Consider the following 24,405-nt stretch of genomic DNA (forward strand, 5'->3'; position numbering starts at 1 on the left):
TCTAAGTCTGATGCACAGATCAGCCTCATCAGCCTTACCTTGGAGCTTGTTAGGAAAGGGGAATCTCAGGCCCCACCCAATTGGAATCTGAGTGTTAACACTCCCCAGGAGATTATTAGGCACATAAAAGTCTGAAAAACTCTAGCTCATGCCACATTCAATGATTGGCTCTGAAAGGTCAGGGGACAAGCCTGAGGTCACTCAGGGATGGGTGGTAGAGTGGGGGACAAGAAGCTACATCTCTGGTTGCAGTCCACTGTACTTTTTCCTATTTCTATATAACTTCATGAATAAAGAATGTCCACTCTATTCATTGTGAAATGCAAATTTCAGATCCCAAAACTCTAAAAATCTAAAAAAATGTTATTTAACAATGATAGTCATTTCTTAACCCTGCTCATTGTGGATCACATCTTTTAAAGAATCAATCCTATGCTATATGGTAAACACACACAGATCCTTACTAAAATTATTAGAGATCAATAAAGCCATCAAAAATAATTTTACACCTAGATTTATATTTCTGAACAGAAACAAATTTTTCTCCACTGGGATTTCTGAAAGTTAAATTTTAAAAAGGAATACAATACCCCCTTTTATTAGAAACACTGCTTTCTTTAGGCTAATAATCTTTCTCACTGATTTCCTCTTATGTGACTATATTTTGGCTTTCTTTGTTTGTTTCCACAATTCAAAAAAAGAAAAGTGCTCTGTTGCCAGTTGTAAATACAACAGTGTTTCCTTCCTTGTTAATTTCTCTGACCTCTCTGCTATACTGACACTTGTCATTACCACTACTTAAGAGTCTCAGATTTTCTGTGACATTGCCTTAGTCAGATTTACTACTAATCGAGTATATTCTTTAGAAGAAATACATTCTTGGAACATTCTTTCTTGAACCCCTTCTATGTGAAGTTAAATCAAAGCTGATTTATCTACCCATCATTTCTCTACTTCTCTGCACTGAAAAACTCCACCTGTCTCATGACCTCAACTGCCATAGTCATGGAAGACCACCAGATCCGTATACTCACGGTCTCCCTCATCATGCTCATGGCCAGAACTTCTATGTTCATCCATTTTACCTGTATCTCAAAGACATTTTAAAACTCACTTTCTCCCATAAGTTTGCTGTCTCTCCATGGCACACGCATTGTTCTCCTCACTCTGGCCTGCACCTGAAGCTGTTCTATATTTATATCACATTTTTAAATATTTAACAGCACAACCGAAAGTGCTGAAGACTCATAGTGCTACTCACCAAATGAACAAACATCACAATGCAAATTCACCTACAACACAAGGATACCTCACAGTATAAAAGCAGCCATAAGTATTATACTAGTCACTTAGTCACCCTTGTATCACTGGTTGGATTTAATGCTTGCATTGCTTTAGTAATCACAAGGCAACATTCTCATTACTTTCTTTGTTTCTAGCCTCACATTATGTCTCTTACCTTGCAGCACCACGTCTCACTGAGCACTAATATTTAGCTTGACATCCCATCTGACAGCCATTGCCATAACAGTAGGTATATTGAGTTGTAATGAAAGAAACATCATGACTTTGAACTTAATTGATCAAAATGTGGTTGGTGCTCCAGTAAAGAATCGTACATACATGAGATCTCAAAGCACACCTGTTCAGAACAACTGCCTGAGCGTTCCATGAGTTTCACAAGAGAAAACAGCGTTTGAGTTTCCTGAATACCCAACTTACTGTTTGTTGATTTCACTTACTGGTGATTACTGATTTTTTTTTATGTTATGGACCTTTTAAATAGAGGACTGACTAGCCTATCAATTCAGCAATCTATACCTGCCACTGCTGACCTCTGAACTACTGTAATGCCATGTTACTAAGGATCTGAGTGAATCCTACTGCAACATCTGTTCCTTAGTAATCACCAGTTGTTTTGGCCAATTTGGGTGCCCAGGTGGACATGCCAATAAAGACTATAGCTTTGAAATGCACCTCTTTCAGTTAGCCAAGGCTAGGGGTTAGGGTTCCCGAGTTCCTCAAATAGAGACCCCAAATAAGGTGTGAAGGATCATTAGCAAGAGTGCATAGACTGTATTACTTTGTAAGAACTCTATACTCTAATTCTGTAGGGAGATGACCATTTTCATAGCTTCAGTTCCTTCCCAGGTGATCACCTATTTATTGACTTGTTGATTAGCTGTTGGAAAGTCAGGAAAACAAGATTTACTTGAAGTACCTTTCAGATAGATAATAGCGGGGAGAACATTTATATAACTCAGTTGTAAAATGCTGTGACAGGATTTAATTAATTCATTAGAAATGTATTAAGGCCTACCCCATTGAGGTAAACACTATATCTTCACATCATTCATATTATACAATTTTTACTATTCCAAAAATACATTATGTTTGCAAATATAAACATAATTCTATTCACATTAGATGTCACATTTTAATTCAGATATATCTGATCAAATTAAAAACCTGGTTAAATGAGTCAGCTTGTACTGTTTTAGGTAAATAACTATGACACTGCTCTTGACATTTTTGCTAAAACTGCCTGAAACATGCAAGGTCAGAGGCTTAACCCAGCTGAGCGGTGGACAAGCATGTCATTGGTCCTAACCAGTGTCTGTGCATTAATGCATTTTCTAGGGTTAAGCTAGTTGCTCCTGAATATGGCTCAATATTCTTCTCAAGTTTCTCATTATGTAAGAAGTCTCCAGCTTCACCAACACAAGTATGCCGTCTACAGGAGAAGAACTACATCTCTCCAGAAAATTCTTCATTTCATAAACACCAAATTTTAACATTAGCTTAACAGTCACAAACCCACAATTCCCAAACTACACCTCTAGTCTATACGATTGAGAACTGAACTGAGTTTATGAGCCATGTTATTGTTTAAACCATATAAATAAAAGCTACATTGTTTCGGTGAAGCTTCTGCTCTACAAATGCAGAACAGCCGGGGCTGAATAGATTCTATTAATAATACAATATTGAGTTTGGTATTGACTTTAAGAAGTATTATCACCTCCTTGACTAACCCTTAGCTGCCAGCAGACGCTGCCTCAGGCCAGTACACACCTAATTGCTCGGTAAAACGGCCGTTTCCCTACCTCATTGAGCCGCATGATGTGATAAATTTGCCTCAGGTACTCCCTGCCACCTGGTTTGTGGCAAATATCCAGGACCATCATGTTTATTTTCTGCTCAGTCAGTTCAAGAGCAATATCTCCTTCTTCTAAGGCTGTGCTTTCCTCTATTGTCATAAACACACTAAATACAAAGAAAGCATAGAAGTATAAGTGATGAAGAATTGTAAAGATGGAAAATAATCAGAGATTGAGTGTGGAGAGTTGATGCCAGTCTCATATTCAAAGCACTCATTATGACTTTGTCAAATAGGTAAGTCTTCCCAAACCACTGCTACTCATAGAAACAGTGCCTTAGAACTAAGCACCTGAAAGCATTTTTAAAACATTGAATCATTTCTTTTAAAACATTTCTTTATTGCATTTATACTCCAATCTATAAAAAATTTCCCCATTACTGCAATTATTGAAATTGCCATAACCAAGGGATGAAAACAAAACATTTCTTTTTAAGAATATGTAAGAAATAATTTGTATTTTCTCTTTGAGGGTAAAAAGTATCTTTGATGCCAGAAATAGCTTTGGTATTCTGTCTTTTGTAGATTCCTCTCTACACCTGTCTTAGAACACATTAAGGACTAATTAAAGTGTCAAAAGGGGGAACCTATTATACTAAATATAGGCTGGGTGCTTCCTGGTAGTGTGCTTACTACTGAGTATTTTAAATTGGCCTTTTGACACTTGTTGCCTTTTAAATTATGTGCCCCCTCTCCTGTTTCTTCTCAGTAACAGATACTTAGTAAAAGTCACTACCCTGGATTATTCTTCCAGGAAAAGGGTCTATTATCACTACTCCAGGAATGTGAAAGTTATATTTGGGAAATATTTCTTCTATCCTAAGAACTCATATGCTTATTATTGACTTTAAACATTATTTACACAGTAATAACGGATGGCATAATTTCTTAAAAACAGTTCCCAAACTAAAAATGCAATATAAATCATGATATTCAACTTAAATCATATATATTCCACACTAATTTTTTTTAATTGCAAATGCTATTTGGATCATGTTAGATTTTGCAATCTAAATATTCTTAAGGAAACACATGGTTTTCCACTGTTTCCCAGACTAAATGAAATTTACTGTGGTGTAATCAGCTATATACTGAAGTTCATTACTGAGATTTTGCCATGATTATAAAATTAGTTCTGCTAAGAGTCAGTGCCATTGACCTGAAGACTGAACCAAATGATACCCAGCTGCTGGACATTAAGTTTTATATTGCTTCCACATGTAGCTTCAAAACATCCTTCTTTAAGAAAAAAAAAAAAAAAAAAAAAAACTTTATGATCATATAAGCCTTGCTAAGAAATAAAGCAAATCCTACTCTGAGATTTTCATTAGCTAGAGTAAATATCTTGAAGCTGCATACAGGTTGCAAGCAAAAATCTTTTGTCAGGTTTTATAGAGGCTGACATTGAAAAAGTTGAGGTCCTCTGACAAAGGAGTGCCTCGGTGTCAGCCCCTGAATTGTATCCTTTCCTGTCCATCACTGTGCAGGTGAAGCAAATGATTGGATTCAGTCAATGCTGTGATTAATGAGTTCCTCTCTGGATTTGGGACTGCATATCAATCATGTCATTAGGGAGAATGTGCCCTGAAAGAGGCAGACCTTAGCCAAGGAATAACTGCATTAATCTTAATCTGTATATGCACCCAGCCAGCCAAGTCAGGGTCACCATGATGAAAAACAATAATCTTCAACTCGACAAATTACTTTGCAAAGACAGACATTTCTTTACTTTTGGGGCTGTGTGTTCTCCTGAATCTAAGTTGACTGTTTACAGTTTGAGTGTTACTACAAAGCGAAGGTTATTTTAATGAACAGTAATGCTTTCAGGCAGTATGCAAGATGAGCAATGCTTACAGCTGCCACTTTTCACTGAAGTTGCTTGCACAATTTCCATAAAATCAAAGTTAAATCTGGATGCAAGTGAAAGAAATCAAGCTAATAATGATATTGTGTAGCTCCAAGATAATCTTCATGGAAAATTAAGATTTCATTTATCTTAATAGAACTATTTAGTTTAATTCTCACATTTAAAAAAAAATTATGGTAAAGCCAAGGCAACTTTCCACCTATATACAGCATCATTGTTTAAAATACATTTCCCTCATGGTATAGATCTAAGATATAAATTATCATAGATTTACAAGAGATGTTAGAGGTTGAAGTTTACTTGTATACCCGATACACAACTTAAAAATCAAAGTCAAGAAAAAATATTTTTATAATTTCTAAATCCTGTAAGAAATTACCTAAAGTGAATTAATAAGTCAAACGGAACTATTTTTCAATTAAATGTGATAACTTTAAAATCTGCATTTTTTAATATTGATGTTATTTGAGAAATAGAGAAAGACATAGCTTTGTGCTAATAACATAATTACATAATATATATTTAGAATCTTTGATGGCTTTAATAAAACATTTTTAAAAGTCAGCAATTCATTATTTTGTATGCATGCTGCAACAGATAGCTCTCAGCCCAATATTAGCTAGACAACTCCTTACATAGGAGATATCAGTTGTGTTGCTGCTGTTTATAAAATACTTAAACTAAACTTTTAAGGAAACAACTTTACTTATGGATTCCTGTATGTGCCCCAGGTGTATCACTGAGACATACTTTAAACTGATCTTATTGCTAGAGGGGCTCCTAAATCAGCAGTATCATAAATTTAACGTTGTAACTATAATCAGATCCACTGTTTTTATTCATCTTTATTCTCTCTCTTTCGTAACAACTGCCATGGATAATGACATCTGGCCTTAATCTTTAAATCACTGGATTAAAGACTGTAAATTGGTATCAAATGCAAATGTAAAGATTAAGAAAGTCATTGTCAATGTTACTAAACTTTTACCTGACTGCTAGTGTTATTTTACCCACAGAATGTCCTAGGAGTAAATTTCTAGAAATCAGTATAACAAAACCAGAAAAATCATGATTATTGACATTTCCACATTTGGATTAATATAACGTCTTACAGAGTAACATAAACCAGGAAGAATATTCATTATATTAACCACTGAGTTCAATGTATTTTAATAGAGTTTATAAATAATAAATGCTTACTAGTTTTAAGTTTAATGCTAAGAATGTTATGAATGTTATTTAATTTCTCAAAACAACTCTACCAGGTTGGTATCACCCCAGAAAATGAGGCTTTGAGAGTTTCTATTACTTGCACAAGATGGCCCACTTACAAAGGATTTGTATTTGTCTCTCTGATACCAAAGCCTGTGCTCTTTATCACTACAATGTACCAGGACAATTAACTCATAGTTGTTTCAGGAAGAAAGCTATAATAGGATCTGCTGGCAACATATATATATTTTAAAAGAATGGGGACAGTGTGTGTGAGTGGTATAAAAATGGGGGCTGCCTTAGTGATCTGCAGACCATATGAACCATAATTCCTTTATCCATATCATGCAATTCTATACTAAAGACTAATTTTAAGAAAGGAGGACTCTATGTACATATTTAAACTCATCAGGGACCCTTAAAAATCTCTGCAATACCACAAATCATTTAGCTCTTCGTGACAAACCTATGAGAAGGTTGACATTTTCATGCAGAAACAGCTGGGCATGTTTATAGCTCAAGTGTGATATGCCCCAGTTGCCCTCTGGGATTCTTACATTACCAGATGAAAAATGTGTACCTTTTTGACAATCAGGTACACAGAAAGCAATAAAAAGCCTTTTATATCCATTAATTCCTTCTTAATTTAATCTCCATGCCCAATCCATTTACAAAAGCTCCAGGCTATCCACTAGATACCTGTTTGCACACTGAAAAGAAGTGAAACCAAATTCTCCTGGGTTTAACTACCACCCTTTTAATCAGAAACCTTAAGATGGTGACTAAACAAGTATAATGTTCCAGTGTATCAATGGGTTTCACATTTTAATAAGACAAGGAACGTCTAACAATCCAGTTTTTAATGCAAGTTTTATCTTTTTCGATATTTATCAAAATTCCCACAAAGTTACCAAAATGACCGCTGCTCCTTATCTGACAATATTTGGTTGTTGCTGTTTATTGGCAATTTTGTAATTGTTAATGTATTTGATGAAATTTAGTGGAAGAAAAACATTGCTTTACCATTCAGTGCTCATTTTCCTTGCTTTCAGCAATTGGCATTTAATCCAGTTGGGTTTTTGCTGCTCAATGCTCTGAATGACCTTTTGGGCCATTTGATTAAGGCTACTTGTCTGCTCTCCCATGATGCTTTCCAAACACACACAGATTAAATCCAGTTTCTCTTTACTCCATCTGTCAAGGGAGGCACCTGTTAAAAGTTCCACAGTGTTTCCATCCTCAAATATCCGACATATAATTACAATCAAGTTCCAGACAAGCAGGCTAGCTTTCTTCAAGTCAACAAAGTTTTTTGACATTTTTCTCTCAGACAGAAAAAAGAAGTATTTAATTGGGGGAGGCAAACATGCAATCACTGTTGGTAACTTGCTGATTACAATAGATACTGCCTGAGCAGCAAGCCTTGTGAAGCCTGGAAGAAAAGAAAGAAAAGGTACAATTAATATTAGCATTTGTGTTGCATCACTGTGGTGTTTGGAGTGTTGTGTGAGGATGTCTAATTTTTGTGGTGAAAATTGTTGAGAAGAGCCAAGTGCTTGACAGATTCCAACAGAACATTAACGGGATCCCCTGCAGGACTGCCGAAAATCCCCAAATTTCAAAATTATTTTTTTCTTCCACAAATAAAAATTAGAAAATTCAGAGTTATTATTGATATTTTTATGTATTAAGACTGCAGGTTTAAGGGGCCCAGATGTTCTCAGCTAACGAACTGCTGCTAGACCTCCCCGAGGTCTTCACTTCTGTAAGCCCTTTTCTTGCTCCCTTGGAATCCACGTCAGTCATTCATGCTCTGGTAAGACTGGCTTCTCTTCTTTTAGTTCTTAGCCCAAATGTCACTTCCTTACAGAGCCTTCTTTCATCATCCATCTAAAGCAGTCCATTCACGCCCTCCCTTTCGCAGCCCAAGTCCCTCGCTATCATTAGACCCCTATTCATTGCTTTTATTATAGCGCTTAGTAACACCTAATGACTATCTCATTTTTTTATTCATTATCTGTCACCCTCCACTAGAATTTAAGCTCCATGAAGCCTCTGATGTATCCCAACACTTAGTACCTCATGTGTAATAGGCATTCAATAAATATTTGTTGAATAAATGGGTAAATGAACTTTCATAGTTACCTCTATTACTCTTCTTGCATCTTTGTGTCCTATGGTAGTTCCCCTTCCTACTAACAACTCTTAAAAGTGGGTATTTGCTAAGAAGTCCATGGCCCATTGACCCATGATTCTACACACTCTCCTTTGCTTGCTGTTATTTCTCTGAAGGATCTCCTGATGTTCCCTCTCTATATCAGCATTTCTCAGCTTTGGCACTATTGACATTCTGGTCTGGATAATCCGTTGTGGTGAGGAGCTGTCCTGAGCATTGTTGGATGTTTTAGCAGGATCTCTGGCCTCTACTTGCTAGATGACAGTAGCACCCTCCTCAGTTGTGACAACCAAACACTGCCAAATGTCTCCAGGGGTAAAATCTTCCCTGGTTGAGAATAATTTTCTAAGTGATTCCAGAATCTTCAGTCTTGCCTTTTCTCCAGGGTAGCAGTCCTAAAACTTCAGCTCCCTGTCGAGTATTCCATTTCTCTACCCTAGTCATCATTAACTCAGTGTAACTGAGACCAAATTCATTGTTTCCCTTACAAACAGCCTTGGCCCGCTTTAGGCTTCTGAATATCTTATCACTCTCACATGGAATGCGCTCTCTTTTCATGGGTCACCATGTTTTTCAACTCTTGCCTCAAAATCTTCTCCTCCTTTGAATTAATTTAAACATCTTATCTATAGGACTATTTTGGTAACTGTGTCTCTAATATGCCATGTTGTACCATATTTCGTATTATCATCTATTATTGTTTATGAATATTGTTACTTAGGTCCTCATGAGTTGTCTTTACAAGTAGACTAAAAGCTCCTCAAGAGCATGGGAAAAAAAGCTCATTGCTTCTTGAGCATCCCACAAAGCTAGGCACAGTATGTACATAAATTAATTTGAACCTTGGAACTAAATGAGAAGTCAGAACAACATAGCTTTGGATTCTTCAGTAAAACATTTACTGTTTTACTGAACAAAAATAATAAAACAATGTGAAAGATTTTTCAAGGTATTTGTAATATTTAAAAAAGTCTATCTGCTCTAAAAAAGTACAAAGCTCTTGGAAAACATATGTCTAATCTGTGACTCCTCAGAATTTCCTGACAATTTCAGAGTCATTTTAAAAATTAACTAGAGCAGTCTTTAAGTTTGTAAACTGGGTTCAACATATATTTGAATGATCACATAAAACTGAATATATTAAGTAAAATAATAAACGTGAAAGCACAAAGTTAGGTACTTGGTAAAAAAATAGCTTCTCAATAAATATTTTCTCTTAATTCAAATAAAAATGTTTAGATAAGAGTTATAATATAAATAAAACAAATTAAGAGATTTCTTTGTGGTCCCTCTTCTCTGTGTTCTTAAATTATTTTATAGGTTTTATGCCTCTTTTTGTGTCTGTATCTCATATTCCTCATTCTACTATCAGGTATTGGAGTTAAACTCTCCTAGAGAGAGTTTAACTGCAGACACTGAGTAAATATTTGACAATCTATCAGGTAAAATTGCCAATTCTCTTCACACCTGCGCTTGTGATATTTTATAAAATCTGAGGATACCAGGTACTCAGATCCCCAACACTTCATTAAAACTTAAGGCAAATCCCAATCAGAACCATTAGGCTGATGACAAATTAATAAATCCATTCTACTAATCTCAGAGACTCTATGATGATGTTAACAACACACCAGGGAGGAAGGAATCTTTTAAGTATACCACACACTTATTTTTCTGTCTTCATTTAAGTAATCTGACTCCAATTTAATATATATATGTGTGTGTGTGTGTGTGTGTGTGCGCGCGCGCGCATGTGCGTGTATAAAGAGATATCCCAAGTTCAGAGCTGATAAATGTGAAAAATATATATATCTTAGAATAAATACAATGTGATATGTATGTTTATGTATTTACCATTTCTTCCTTCCTTCCTATAATGCAAAAGGGAAATTTATAATAGATGAAGTAAAGACAAAAGACTGTCAATATTAATTTAAAATTTTTGTTTATTAATGTATAAAATGTCAACAATAATCTATTGAGTAAGAATAATGTGATTTAATATGCTTTATTATTTTTAACAGCTGGGCTATGAAACAATGATTCAAAGGCTGGGTTCTAAGTTTGGTTTGTTTCTGTACTTGGTTTTAATGGCTGTTATAGGGGGAAAAGCCACAACATGAACATACATAGATCCACATGCAATAAATGTATCCATAACTGTACTTGCAAAATCATGGCACTTGCTTTCCAATCTCAGCCACCAAGTAGGAAAAGACTGTTGTTGAAATTTGACTCATAACTATTTATCACTCAGGATGTAAATTAGTTGTTCTTGCATGCAAATTGAAAAATATTTTTTTGTATTTTTAAGCAAAATGTTCAAATATCACTTAAACTCTTATTTGGAATATTTAATCATGTTAGAAAATTCTATTTTTAAGTTCTTAGGTGTGCAGCTATAATATTGTTATAGGTGATAGTGGCTTTGATAAAATGAATATTTCTGGGTTTTATAAAATAAACCACCCTAATGACCTCTGATAGCACTTGATGTATTTTTGCCATCAGTTTCTTTTTCAACAACCTGCATGTGAACAACGTCATGAAGAAGGATAAGATTGATGCCATTTGGCCGATGGTAATGCAGGGATGTTTGACTGGTTGTCCTCTGATTCATGCTGGTGTAAGTAGATCTGCTACCAGAAACCAGAACAGGCCCTGGCTGAGGGGGCGGAATATCGTCTTCCTTGCACTGCTATGTCTGCCCTCTCCAGAATCCAGTTTCCGTTAAAGCAGCTACTACAATAATTTTCCATAAGTCATTCTTTTTATTTTTAAAAGTAATTTACTGCTTAGAAAATATATTCTACAGTATATCTTTTATTTAATTATTGTCAAAGAAACAAAACAACTTGTTCTTTGTGTATTTGCTTTTTGAAATAAAGGAGCAAATACCTAAGCTGATTGATATAAGAAACATCTGAATTTTCATTCAACTCTTCCACAAATCTCCTACTTTGTGTAATTTATTGTAACATTTATTTCTTGAAAGCTTCTGTGTTTTCTATGTAACAGAATTTGCTGATGAAGAAATAAAGATGTGCATTTTAGTTTGTCACCATGTTCTGTTTTCCATGTCCTGTCTTTTTCACTGTGTCAAGAAGAGCAAATGTTCCCTTAGGCTAATGAGTATTTGTCTTTTAATAAGTCACAATCTTCAAAAAAGGTCTCTAAACATTAATTGTTATTTCAACAAATTTTACAAAGTACTGGATTAAAAACACTTGATTTAAAACATTGCTGGAAATGATTATAGAAGTTTGTCTTCATGTTTTAAACGCTTGGCTTTGAAATCTTTTGCTTATCAAGATGACTTCACTATTTTTATCTAATAGCTCAAGACACAGTAGTCACTTAGGAAGGATTCATATTTAACAATAATGTAAGGGAAGCCATATTTCAAATAGTTTTCTTACACATTTTCTTTTTTATTCTTTTTTTTTGGCCAAATATGATGAGATTATTATTGTTTTTCTTTATAACAAGCTGAGAAAAAGCTCATGTTAGAAATAGAAGTATGTGAGCTTTTTCACTGTGTCATTGTTGCTCTTCCTTGCACTCCCAGTATTATGGGAGTATGTCTAGCCTATGACTTCACAGAATTTCAGTGTTAGTTTTAAACTGCAGATGATTTGTTGGTTTACAGGAATATGTTAAAGTCACTTATGTGTTTTGTGAAGATTACATTTGTTAAATCTATATTATGAACTGTACATGACAAGCTTGATTAATTACTCTATGCTAAAAGCTAATGAAAGAGTGAGGTTGCCCTATCTATCCCCTTCCCAACAATACTATTCCCAACGTTACGCTTGCTCACACACAGGCCAATGGAGAATTTCAGCGATGATCTCCATATGACAGTTTAGTAAAGTTTAATTTTTCTTTCTTTCTTTTTCTTTCTTTCTTTCTTTCTTTCTTTCTTTCTTTCTTCACACATCAAATAATTGTATTATATATCCCCCAAGGTGTTTGTATCCATTTGGAAACAGTTATACTAGTATTCAAAACACCAAGAGGAAATACCTTATTTATTGTTTATCTCTGGCCTCAACCCCAATGCCTGGTAGGTGGTTATTCACTTAGTAAATATTGGTTGAAAGAAAAAGTGGCAATTTCTGGCATGTAAATATTATATATTTTTATTTTTTAGAGAGAGGGATTTGTTGTTCACTTAATTATGCATTCATTGGTTGATACTTGTATGTGACCTGACTGGGGATCAAACCCGCAACTTTGGCGTATCTGGATGATGCTGTAACCAACTGAGCTACGGAGTAGGGCAATATTATCTTTCTTGTATACTGTAGTAAAAGTAAAGGTTGAGCACTATCAGTCTAAAAGAGGGCAGAAATGAAAAACAATGGTATTCTATTGTTATATTCACCAGGAATACACAATACTTTATAAAGTCACTTTTCTCCATCACTTACTTTTATGTAATTATGTGAGTTGGTACCACTTCATGGCTGCCTATTGTAGAAGTGTTATACCTCAACTCTTGTTCCTGGCTGGTTTGGCTCAGTGGATTGAGCGTTGGCCTGCGAGCTAAGTGTCGCTGGTTCGATCTTCCAGTCAGGGCACATCAGAGAAGGAAAACTCTGACTCCAAAAAACCTCCGCTGCCTTGCGGCATACCTCTTCAGGCGAAAGGCTAAGGGAGTAAACCCCGACAGAAAATCCGGAGCCAGAGTCCCTAAGGCGGTTTGACGTTGTAGTCAACACCAGCAACTCCTACGGCGCACCTGAAGCCAAGCTGTATTGACTCCGTCTTTCCCTTGGACCCTTCAGCTGCGAAGAGAGAGGGGTTCTGCTGCATGGGCAACAGCAGACCCTCCATATCACCCTGCCCAGGCTCTGTAGCTTCAGCTTCACTGGAGAGGACACTCCAGCGTCATCGCAAGATGTCGATTTAACACGGGAGGAGACAGATACCGTGTCACTCCCGAGTCGGACTGCACAGCCATTCTCGGCGGTGCAGATAGACTTAAGAAGCTACACCATCGTCTCTCGAGACGGACGGCTGCCGACGATACCTCAGCTCTTAGTGATAATTTTGTAAAGATTATTTAGCAAAAAACCCCCACAAGAACTGAGTCTCTGCCCATTGGTCAAGATGGTGGCAGCGGGAGGTTCTTAAATCAAGCATGCCAAACACTAGAAATATGAATGGAAAGGGCCCTGAGCACACCAAAAGCTAGAAAGCTAATTGGGTGGGGGGGGGGGGGGGGGAAGAGATCCCCTCCCTATCCCTATAAGAACCTGTGGCTTGAGTAGGAAGATTAAGATGGTTTTTGAGACAGGAGTCAACTATTTTCCCAGGTTGTGCAGTACCTGAATAAACTTTTCTTTTGCTCTAGCACCTGCCTCACGAGTTTGGCTTTTGTGGTGGCATGCAACCCAACCTCAGGTTTTTTGTTTGGTAAGGCTAGTATGTTCAAAGTAAGCATTCTTTGGAACCAGAGACTCTTTGAAATGTTATGGGAAAATTCCAAAATGCTTTTATAAAGCAACATTGTTTAAGAATAGAAAACTTGAAAGCCACAAGCAAAATGGTGCTACTCCTATAACAAGACATGTTAACTATAGATCATGCCTCTTGAATTGCTCAAAATCTATGAAATATCCAGAAGTTAGAATGAAGAATGATGGCAACAACTCAGACAAGGAAGAACTTTAGTAATGAAAAGCTGACATTTTCCAATTTCAATTAAATGGCTTTACTAGATTCAAAGGCAGTTTAACAGGGCTTGGGCAAAATGAAAACATTACTATGAAAGGTCACAGATAGATAATTGATTTGAGTTTGTAATATCAGGTTGTTGGATAAGAGCCACATCACTTAGGATCTTCATGAAGAAGGATGAAAGAAAGGTTAGTCCCTTCAACTGACTTTAGTCGGTTGAGCTGGATTATTTTACTGTTGACAGTTCCTTTAGAATTAGTTAAAAATATTTTTTAATAGATGGATATATTGCTGTTTGACTGTTCAAAAATGAACAAAAGATTAGAGCTGAAGACTTATGTGCTTGTTTTTGCCCACTGACCAGATAACCAGAACTACCTGCATTATCTACACAGCATGGGGTTTTTAATTTTTACCTAAAGCTGTGTCTTTTTGGAAATGACAAATGTGTTTTATAAAGCCTGTTTTTTTTTCTCACTATAGCTTTAAAGGTTTTTAAATTGTTTATTGTCTAATCAAGTTGAGATTTTTAAGAAGCTCACTTTTAATTGGTAAAAAAGTTTACAACTTGATATATTTTTTAAAAAGCCAATAAACTGCAAGCACCTGTTAATAAATATCTTAAATAATTGTCCAAAGAGAGAGAGAGATGACTGTGATAAGGAAAAGTTTAATTTTAAAAACCCTAAAGAAGATTTATGAAGACAGACAGGTATATAATACACATTCAAAGGAATCTTGTGAATTTCTCAGAAATTAGAAACAGCTAGGTAGAAATAAACTTTCAAATAAGAGGACTTGATTAATAAACTAAGTGAATAATATAAGTAACCGATGGTTCTTAAACACACCCAGTAGATGTACTGCCTTGGGTAGGAACAATGTACTAAATTCAGAACCATGCATATTAGAGGAAAAATACCCTGTCAGAAAAATATGTGGTTACTAAATTGGGTGCTATTTTTAACGTAAAAGCCACAGATATGGGTGTGTTAACAAGAGAAAATGAAGTTATTATTTGTCATTTAGGGGAAAAACTTCAAGGAAAGAATAATTAAACTGAATATAACAGCAATCTTCTTAAGAGTATGAATTTTAGGTTACTCAATAGATTTGAAGAATAGTAGTCAAAATCATGTGACTAATCTGTGAATACTAATATGAACACGATATGTTACAGAAAATTCAGAATTGGTAGTTAAATAAAGAAAATGACCATTTGAGTCATTTATATTTCTAGTTTCCTTGATTATATGATTCATAGTAAAGAAAACAATGGGTCCCAAATATACATGGTAAACATAAGACTAATATTATTTTCGAGTCTGATCATTTTTAGCATTTTACTTGATCTCATATCTTATAAAATTGCTTCTTCAGGGGTGTGTTCTTACAGAAAAAGATATACCTTTGTTTGAGTCTTTCCTTTTGGTTCCTTTTGGAATATAATTCCATTCTTTTGGAATGCTCTCACGCAAACGTTCAGGAACACCAGGCTTGTTCCAGCTTGTCTCACAGTTTCTCCAAGAGTTCATCATAGATATTATCTGCTGTACAATGTGCTTGACAGCGTCAGTCAGTGCCAGTCTCAAGCATCGGATGACCTCTAGCTTGGACTCCATGAACGTTGAAACTTCAAAATCAGACAGCATATTAGAATTAGAAGAATCTGGCAAAATTTTGCGCTTGTTCAATTTGGAATTGTTTCTCAATGATCTAGTATAAAGCTATAGGAAAGGAGAGCTGCTTTTAACCTAGAAATTATATAATTGATAAATCGTTCATAAATATTTTTAAAATTTCTTCTTGATAATAAGGGAAATGGATATTAAAATAAAACTGAAATACTGTATTTGCTGGTAGTTTGGAACTCTACTGGTAAAAATATAAATTGTGTGATATTCTTAGATGACAATTTGGCAATAAAATCAAAAGCTCTAATATTTTACTTACCTGTTAATCTACTTATTCTTTCTGTAGGACTTTATCCTAAACAATTACAGTTATATAAATAATATAAAAAATTGGAAATAATCAAAATGTCTAATAATTGGTAATTTGCTTAATTAGCCAAGGTAAATTCACATACACAATAAAGCCATATATTGTTTAGTATAAAAATAAAAGTGGGTTGAAAGAGTATGACATGTAATTTTATTTTAAAAATTCATATCTACATACACATATAAAAATTAAAAGATATACTCTACGATGTTAATGATGGTTTCCCTCTTCCTTTACTTCTTCTTTTAACTTTTCTGCCTGCCTTCCCTCCCTCTCTCCCTCTAGCCGTGCCTTTTCCCCTTCTGTCTTTCTGTCATCCTGCCTTATTTCTGATTATTTATATTACTCACCATGATATAGTCTTGTGTGATAAACGCAATAAAAATTTTTTAAAATATAACTGCAAAGTCCTGGGGCCACCACTTGAATCAATATACAAAAGTATCTATATGCTTTTTTTCTTCCTCAAATTTCAAGGTGACATTTCTCAGGTTACTCAAGTCATTGTTGGTGAAGAGAATCATGGAATATTAAATACTGATAATTTTTATTTTTTTAACACAGCAAATCATCAGTTAAGTAAGCTGTCTTTTAAATGATGTTTCAAGACTTTAATTCATTGAAAGGAATAAAGAAGACTTCTTCCTATATTTAGTTCACATTCATTTTGGTTGAACTCTGGAGTCATGGATTAAAATCCTATCAGGTATTTAAAAATTCTAGAAAGTCAGGAATTCTATCTCTTATTGTTAAAAGTGTATGTTTATTCCTTTTAAAATAAAATCAAGATATTGGAAGTAACAGAAAATAATAGCTCTATCTCAAATAATTACTTAAAACTTATATAAATTAATTTGTGTAAAATAACTGGCACATATTAGGTATTATGCATATATTTGCTATTTTTACCTGAGTTTTATTACAACGTTACAATATTGAGCTGTGCAGTATTCTCTTGATTCATAGTTTTGAAACAGCTTGAGCACAAGATACTATAGGGAGGATTATGCAATAGCTACAGATGCCAATGGTAGAAATAAGATACAGATTTTTTTAAAAAAGAGAAATTGGAGAAGAGGGAATAGAAAAAAAAGAGAGTAAGTGGCAAGAACTTCTCATTTGTGACTCTGCATATAAAGAGCCTTGAAGTTGCTATTGTTTTTTTTCATATTTTAATTGTTCTATTACTATTGGGAATGCAGACTATTGCAGCCACTGTGGAAAACAGTATGGAAGTCACTATTGTATCCTAACAACAACTAAAAAGCTGAACAGATGAAGAAAAAACAACTCTTCTTGAAAATGTAAGATAAGTGAAGACACACACACACAAAAACAAACAAACAGGGAGGCAAATACAGGGAGTCATGGCTTACTGGAGCAAAGACTCAAGCAGAAACTACCATGAGAAGCAATGCCAACATGGGAAAATCTCAACTGTAATTGATGAATCGCTGGAGTCTCAGTGCAGAAATATCTGTCATGGGGCGTCGGGGCTGCCACACTTTTATGAGTTGTACCTCTAGGAGCTCCACTAGTTTCCCACAGTAAATGTTAAGAGAAAAATTCTTTAGTGCTTCCAGCATGGGGAGGAAAAAAGAAACATTTTGAAATAGGCCAGAGCTCTCTGTTCTTCTTAAGGCCTGCCCTCAGGAGGAACTACTAAAACAGAGCCTAACCCACTGGGGTTTTCAGAGCCTTACCTAGGTGAAGGGAAATGCTCAACTCTAGCCCACTCTAGCCATATTCTCCTGTTTAACAGGGAAGAAAGAAAAACAGAAACCTTTGTGAAGTATACCACTCAGAGGCACAGGCTCACTAAAAATATTGAGACCTAATTATAGGACTATAGATAGCTTAGCCTCCCACACCGCTCTACCACACTACTAAAGACCTATTTAGAGCAGTTTGTTTTACCACTATATCATGTCCAGCTTTCAAAAAAGGAAATAAGACATACCAAAAGGCAAAAAACACAATTTGAAAAGAAAGAGCAAGCTTTAGAAACAGACATAGCAAAGATGTTAGAATGATCAGACCAGAGATTTAAAACAGCTAAATGTGCTAATGAATAAAATAAGACAGCATAAAAGAGCAAATGGGCAATGTGAACAGAGAAATGAAAGTCCTAAGAACTGTCCGCCCCCCATCAAATACTGTAACAAAAATGAAGAATGCCTTTATGGGCTTATTCATAAACTGGACATGGCTGATGAAAGAGTATCTGAGCTTAAGGATGTCTCAATAGAAACCTCCAAAACTGAAAAGCAAAGAGAATAAATACTAGAATATTCAAGGACTATGGGACAACTACAAAAGGTGTAACATACATATAATGGGAATACTGGAGAGACAAGAGAGAAAAAAACAGAAGACATACTTAAAACAATAATGAAAAAGAACTTTTCCCAAATTAATTTCAAAGACAAACCACAGATCCAAGAAGTTAAGAGAGCACAAAGAGGATAAATACTTAAAAAAATTATACCTAAGCATATTATTTTCAAACTATAGAAAATCAGACACAAAGAAAAAATCCTGAAAGAAGCCAAAGGGAAAGACACCTTACATTTAGAGAGACAAAGACAAGCAAGAATTATATTTGACTTCTCAGAAACCATGCAACTAAGAAGAGAGTAAAGTAAAATTTAAAGTGTTAAAAGAAAAAAAAAATCAACCTAGAATTCTATCTCCTGCAAAATTATCCTCTAAAAGTAAAGGAGAAATAAAAACTTTGTTAGACAAACCAAAATTGAGGAGATTTGGTGCTAGTAGACTTGCCTTGCAAGAAATGTTAAAAGATATTGTTTTAGAGTGAAAGAAAATAATACAGGGCAAAACTCAGATTTACATAAAGAAAGAGCATTGAAGAAGGAATAAATGAAGGTAAAATTAAAACTGTTTTCTTATCCATAATTGATCTAACAGATAAGTTAGTTCAAAATAATAATAGCAACAATGTATTAACTCATGCACATATTATATATGCATACATATATGAGTATACTCCTGTACTTTTATATAAAAGTGAAATGAATAACAGCAGTAATATAAGAGGAAGAAATTAGAATTATTTTGTTATTATAAGGTAACACCTGTAAAGTGTTAGTGTTACTTGAAAGAGAACTTAGGCCCTGGCCAGTGTGGCTCAGTTGGTTGGAGCATCATCCTAACTCCCTGTCAGGGCACATGCCTAGGTTGCAAGTTATATGGGGAGCATCGATGTTTCTCTCTGACATCAATGTTTCTTTTTCTCTCTCTCTTCCTCTCTTCTTCTCTCTCTAAAAATCAATAAACATTAAAAAAAGGTGAACTTAGATTAGTTTCAAACTCTATGTTGCAAAGTCTAGGGCAACCACTTTAAAAAGTGAAAAAAGTAGTATAACTGATAGACCAAGAAAAATAAAAAATAAAATAATATAAAATGCTCAGTTTAAACCAACAAAAGCAGAAGATTGTAAGCCAAAACTAGGAACAAAGAACAAGAACCACAAATATAAAACAATAACAAATATGGCAGATATTAATCCAACTATATCAATAATCATTTTGAACATCAGTGATCTGAAACACCAGTCAAAAATTTAGCATAGACCAAAAAAGAAAAAAACAAAACAAAACAACCCAACTATGTTGTCTACGAGAAACCCACTGTAAATATAAAGGCACATACAAATTAAAAGTAAATGAATGGAGAAAAACTTCATGCTAACACAAATCAAAAGAAAGCAGGAGTAGCTACATTAATTTCAGACAAAGCAGACTTCAAAGCAAGGAAAGTAATCAGGGATAAAGGAGAGAATTACATAGTGATAAAGGAGTCATTTCTCCAAGAAGCCATAACAATTCTTAACATGTATGAGCCTCACAACAGACTGCCAAACTATGGGAGGCAAAAATGGATAGAACTTCAAAGAAAACAGATTAATCTACTATCATAGTTGGAGACTTTAGCACCCCTCTATCAGAGAGAGATTCAAATAAGTAGAAAGTCAGAAGACATTGTAGAACTCAATAACACCATCAATCACCTGAATATAATTGACATCTATAGACTAGTTCATCCCGCAATAGCAGAATACACACTTTTCTCAAGCTCCCATTAAAAATTCACTTAGACCACATTGCAGGCCATAAAACGCACTTAGTAAACTTAAAAGGATAAGAATCATATAATGTCTGCTCTGGTCATAAAAAATTGCACTAGAAATACCAAAATGTATACATTGAACAAAAACTCCTTTAGATAACACAGGGGTAAAAGTAGAGACCCCAAGAAAAATATTAAAATATTTTCAACTAAATGAAAACAATAACACAACTTATCAATATTTGTGGGATGCAGCAAAAGTAAGGAAACTTATAGCATTGAATGAATATAATAGAAAGAAGAAAATGTCTAAAATCAATAGCCTAACAAATTTCCACCTTAGCAATCTAGAAAAATAAGAAAAAACTGAATCTAAATTAAGCTGAAGAAAATAATAATAATTAAAGCAGAAATCAATGAAACTGAAAACAGTAAGTTGGTAGGGAGAATCAAAAAAAACTATAAGCTTATTCTTTTAGAAGATCAGATAAAATCAATAAGCCTCTAGTCGGGCAAATTAAGAAAAACAGAGGATACAAACTATTAAAACCAGAAATGAAAGAGGGAACATCATTACAGAACCATGGACAAATAAAAGGATAATAAAAGAATATTACAAACAACTCTATACCAACAAATTTTATATCCTAGATAAAATGGACCAATTCCTTGAAAGATACAATCTGCCAAAACTCACACAAGAATAAAGGCAGTTCAAATAGACCTATACCCATTAAAGAAATTAAATCAATAATTAATAACATTCCAAACAGAAAATGCCAGGCTCTGATGGGTTTACTGGTGAATTCTATTAAACATTTAAGAAAGAAATTATACCAATTCTCTTCAGTCTCTTTCAGAATATGTTATAGAAAGAGAGGGACTACTTCCTAACTCATTCTGAGGCCAGCATTACCTGAATACCAAAACCAGACAAAGACATCACAAGAAAAGAAAGCTATAGACTAATATGTGTCATTAACATAGATGCAAAAATACAAAATATTCAAAAATTGAATCCAAAAAATCTGGAAAAGAATTATTAATCTTAACCAAGTGGATTTTATCCAAGACGTGCAAAGCTGGTTCATTATTAGAAAATCTACAAGTAACACAACTATTAGTAAAAACAAAATCTATAAAGGATGAAAAAAATTTATATACTTAACAATATAGGAGAAACAAGATGGCGGAGGAGTAAGTGGAAGCTACACTAACTTCCTCCTAGAACTAGTCTGGATTTACAATGTAATTTTGGAGAAATCATCTGGAATAACGAACCGAACACCAGCTGGAGAGAAGTCTTATAACCACGGAGAGACAGAAAAGGCCGCTACATCACAACGTGACCGGTAGGGAGTGCGGAGACGTGGAAGGGCTGGCTGGGCTCCCACGGGTGGCAGCTGAAGGGGCTGAGAAACAGCTCAGCAGCCGGGGATTCCCCCTGAGAAGGGCAGGGTCTAAACCCCCAGCTGGGCTTCCCAGCCTACAGCGACAGAGTGGAAAGTAAAATAGTATCAGCTGTGAAAAGCGAAAAGCCACAGGCTTTCTTGCTAGCCGGAGAGAAACAGCAGGAGAAAAAGAGCTCTTAAGTGGATCACATACGAAAATATTTTGGCCACCACTTACCCTGGGCTCAAGCAGAGGGAAGGCAGAGAGGACTGGAGACACTTGGGGAGAATTTGGCACGGTGGCTTTGAGGGGAGAACTGGAGGAGCAGCTGACTGGGTCCCAGTGCTGACTCATCCCCAGTACTGCGGGTAGACCATTCCCCTCCAAGTGGCGTCAGCCTGAGGGGAAGCAAAAGCCCTGCCTACAGGAATTAAGCTGCCACACCCACAGTCCTTAAGCCCGACAGCTAATCACAGATTGAATAGATTAACAATCAAAGAAGACAGACAACAGCAGTAGATCCCTGGAAGTCTCCAACAGGCTGCCTAGGGCCAGACTGGTACATGATCTGACGCCACCAGAGGCAGATCCAGGAAGTGCAGATCATTCCAAGAAGCACCAACAAACAATAGGAGTCAAAAAAATGGGGAGACAGAGAAACAACCTCCCATCAAAAGGAAAGGTAGAATCCCCAGAAAGAGTGCTAAATGAAATAGAGGGGAGCGAACTATCAGATATGGAATTCAAAACATGGATTATGGAGAAGCTGAATGAGCTCAGCGGAAACTTCAAAGAACTCCAGAAAAACTACAAGGAACTCACAGAAAATTACGTGAGCATGAAAAAGGACATAGAAGCTATCAATAAGAGCCAGGAGGAAATGAAAAATACGATCTCTGAATTGAAGAACACAGTAGAAGGAATTAAAAGCAGGCTAGAGGAAGCAGAAGATCGGATCAGCGAGCTGGAGGACAACCTACACAAAAACTCCCAGACAATGCAACAAAATGAAAAAAGACTGAACAAGACGGAAGAGGTTCTAAGACAGCTGCAGGACAACATGAAACGTAATAATATCCGTATCATAGGAATTCCAGAAGGAGAAGAAGAAGAGCAAGGGATAGAAAACCTCTTTGAAAAACTAATGACAGAAAACTTTCCTAACATGACGAGAGAAAGAGTCACGCAAGTCCAGGAAGCACAGAGGGTCCCAATGAAGATGAACCCCAACAGGCCCACTTCAAGATACATCATAATTAAAATGCCAACATTCAAAGACAAAGAGAGAATCCTAAAAGCAGCAAGAGAGAAACAACTAATAACATACAAGGGAGCTCCAATAAGGCTATCATCAGATTTCTCAGCAGAAACACTACAAGCCAGAAGGGAATGGCAAAAAATATTCCAAGCAATGAAAAACAAAGGCCTACAACCAAGAATACTCTACCCAGCAAGGCTTTCATTCAAAATGGAAGGTGAAATAAGGAGTTTCCAAGACAAAAGAAGGCTAAAAGAATACATCTCCACCAAACCAGCATTGCAAGAGATGCTAAAGGGTCTGCTTTAAGAAGATGAGGAAACAGAGAGACAGAGAGGAACACGAGTACAAAGGGGGAAAATGACAATGAATAAGTACTGAAAGAAAGAAGGAACTTCTACCATTTGCAACAACATGATTGGAACTAGAGAGAATTATGCTTAGCGAAATAAGCCAGGCAACAAAAGAAAATTACCTTATGCTGTCACCTGTTACAGGAAACTAATGAACAACACAAACAAATGAGCAAAATTGAACCAGAGGTATGTAAACAAGGAATAAACTAACAGTAACAAAGGGGGAGATGGGAGGGAGAGAAGGGGTAAGAAGGGGAAGGGTCTAGTCAAAGAACATGTATGAATGACCCATGGACATGGACAACTGGGTGGGGACTGACTGTGGAGGGGGGCAGGGTGCAGGGAAGCAAGAGGGGGAAAAAAAGTGAGACAACTGTAGTGGAAAAACAAACAAACAGAAAATTTTTTAGTGGGGGGGGAATAAAAATATAAAGAATAGAAATGCAAGTTCAGCGAATATTAGAAGGACAAGGATTTTCCTTCCGATAAGACAGTCCTACAGATTTAGAGACTTGTATGTGGGTTATGTTACATAAATTAACATGTGTTTTCTGTTTTCAAAGGGCATAAGCCTACAATCTCATTACCTGAGTGATTATCTGTATGCATAGGCCTCACTTAATCCTGTCTGCATTGCTGCCTCCTGAGACTCAATGGTTTGGCTGAACTAAGTGGCTGGGTTGGTGAAGAACGGGGTGGTCTGTGGGCTTCACTTTAAAACTGGTTTCTCTTTTCTATCCTAATGGCTTGGACAGAAAAAGCCCAGAGGCCTGAGATGGGGGAAACCTAAAATATTTCCCTCAGTCCAAAATAAGTATAATGGGCAAAAGGGTTTTGGACAGGTGAGATGTACCTGGCACACCTTCCTCCAAAGAAGCCCTTCTTTTCCCTAATGTGGGACATTGAAAAATTAATACCTGTCTTTTGTCATCTAGTGGTTACGGATTAAATGATGTCCTTTAACCCTGTTGCCCCCAGAATACAACAAGGATGCCAGCCTGTCAAACCAAGCATGCCGTTGTCCAGAGACAGCCAACCGACCTGGAGTCTGCACGATCCTTCCCCTTGTGGGAAGGCCACCCTCCCCTCCACATCCCCACTCTTATTAGGGATTTCTTGACCCACGGGTAGGTAGGACGACGACCATGTCCAGCTTGAAGCAGCTAGAGGAGCTCGAGACCTTCATCCATTGTCCTTTATAA

At 35.9% G+C, this 24,405-nt stretch overlaps 1 protein-coding gene across 1 annotated transcript in view; it reads right to left on the reverse strand.

Annotated features, from left to right (window-relative positions):
• The window catches only part of KIAA0825 (KIAA0825 ortholog), a 386,922-nt gene that overhangs the window by 191,309 nt on the left and 171,208 nt on the right, over nucleotides 1-24,405 (reverse strand). Inside the window, exons 16-18 of the mRNA XM_090276495.1 lie at nucleotides 15,512-15,736; nucleotides 7,263-7,671; nucleotides 3,108-3,267 (exon numbers count right to left, since the gene is read on the reverse strand). Coding sequence (XP_090132621.1) covers nucleotides 3,108-3,267; nucleotides 7,263-7,671; nucleotides 15,512-15,736 — 794 coding nt within the window. The remainder of the gene's footprint in view (nucleotides 1-3,107; nucleotides 3,268-7,262; nucleotides 7,672-15,511; nucleotides 15,737-24,405) is intronic.

This window comes from Furipterus horrens, unplaced genomic scaffold (assembly GCF_987537825.1).
Source record: "Furipterus horrens unplaced genomic scaffold, mFurHor1.1.pri manual_scaffold_5, whole genome shotgun sequence".
NCBI lineage: Eukaryota > Metazoa > Chordata > Mammalia > Chiroptera > Furipteridae > Furipterus > Furipterus horrens.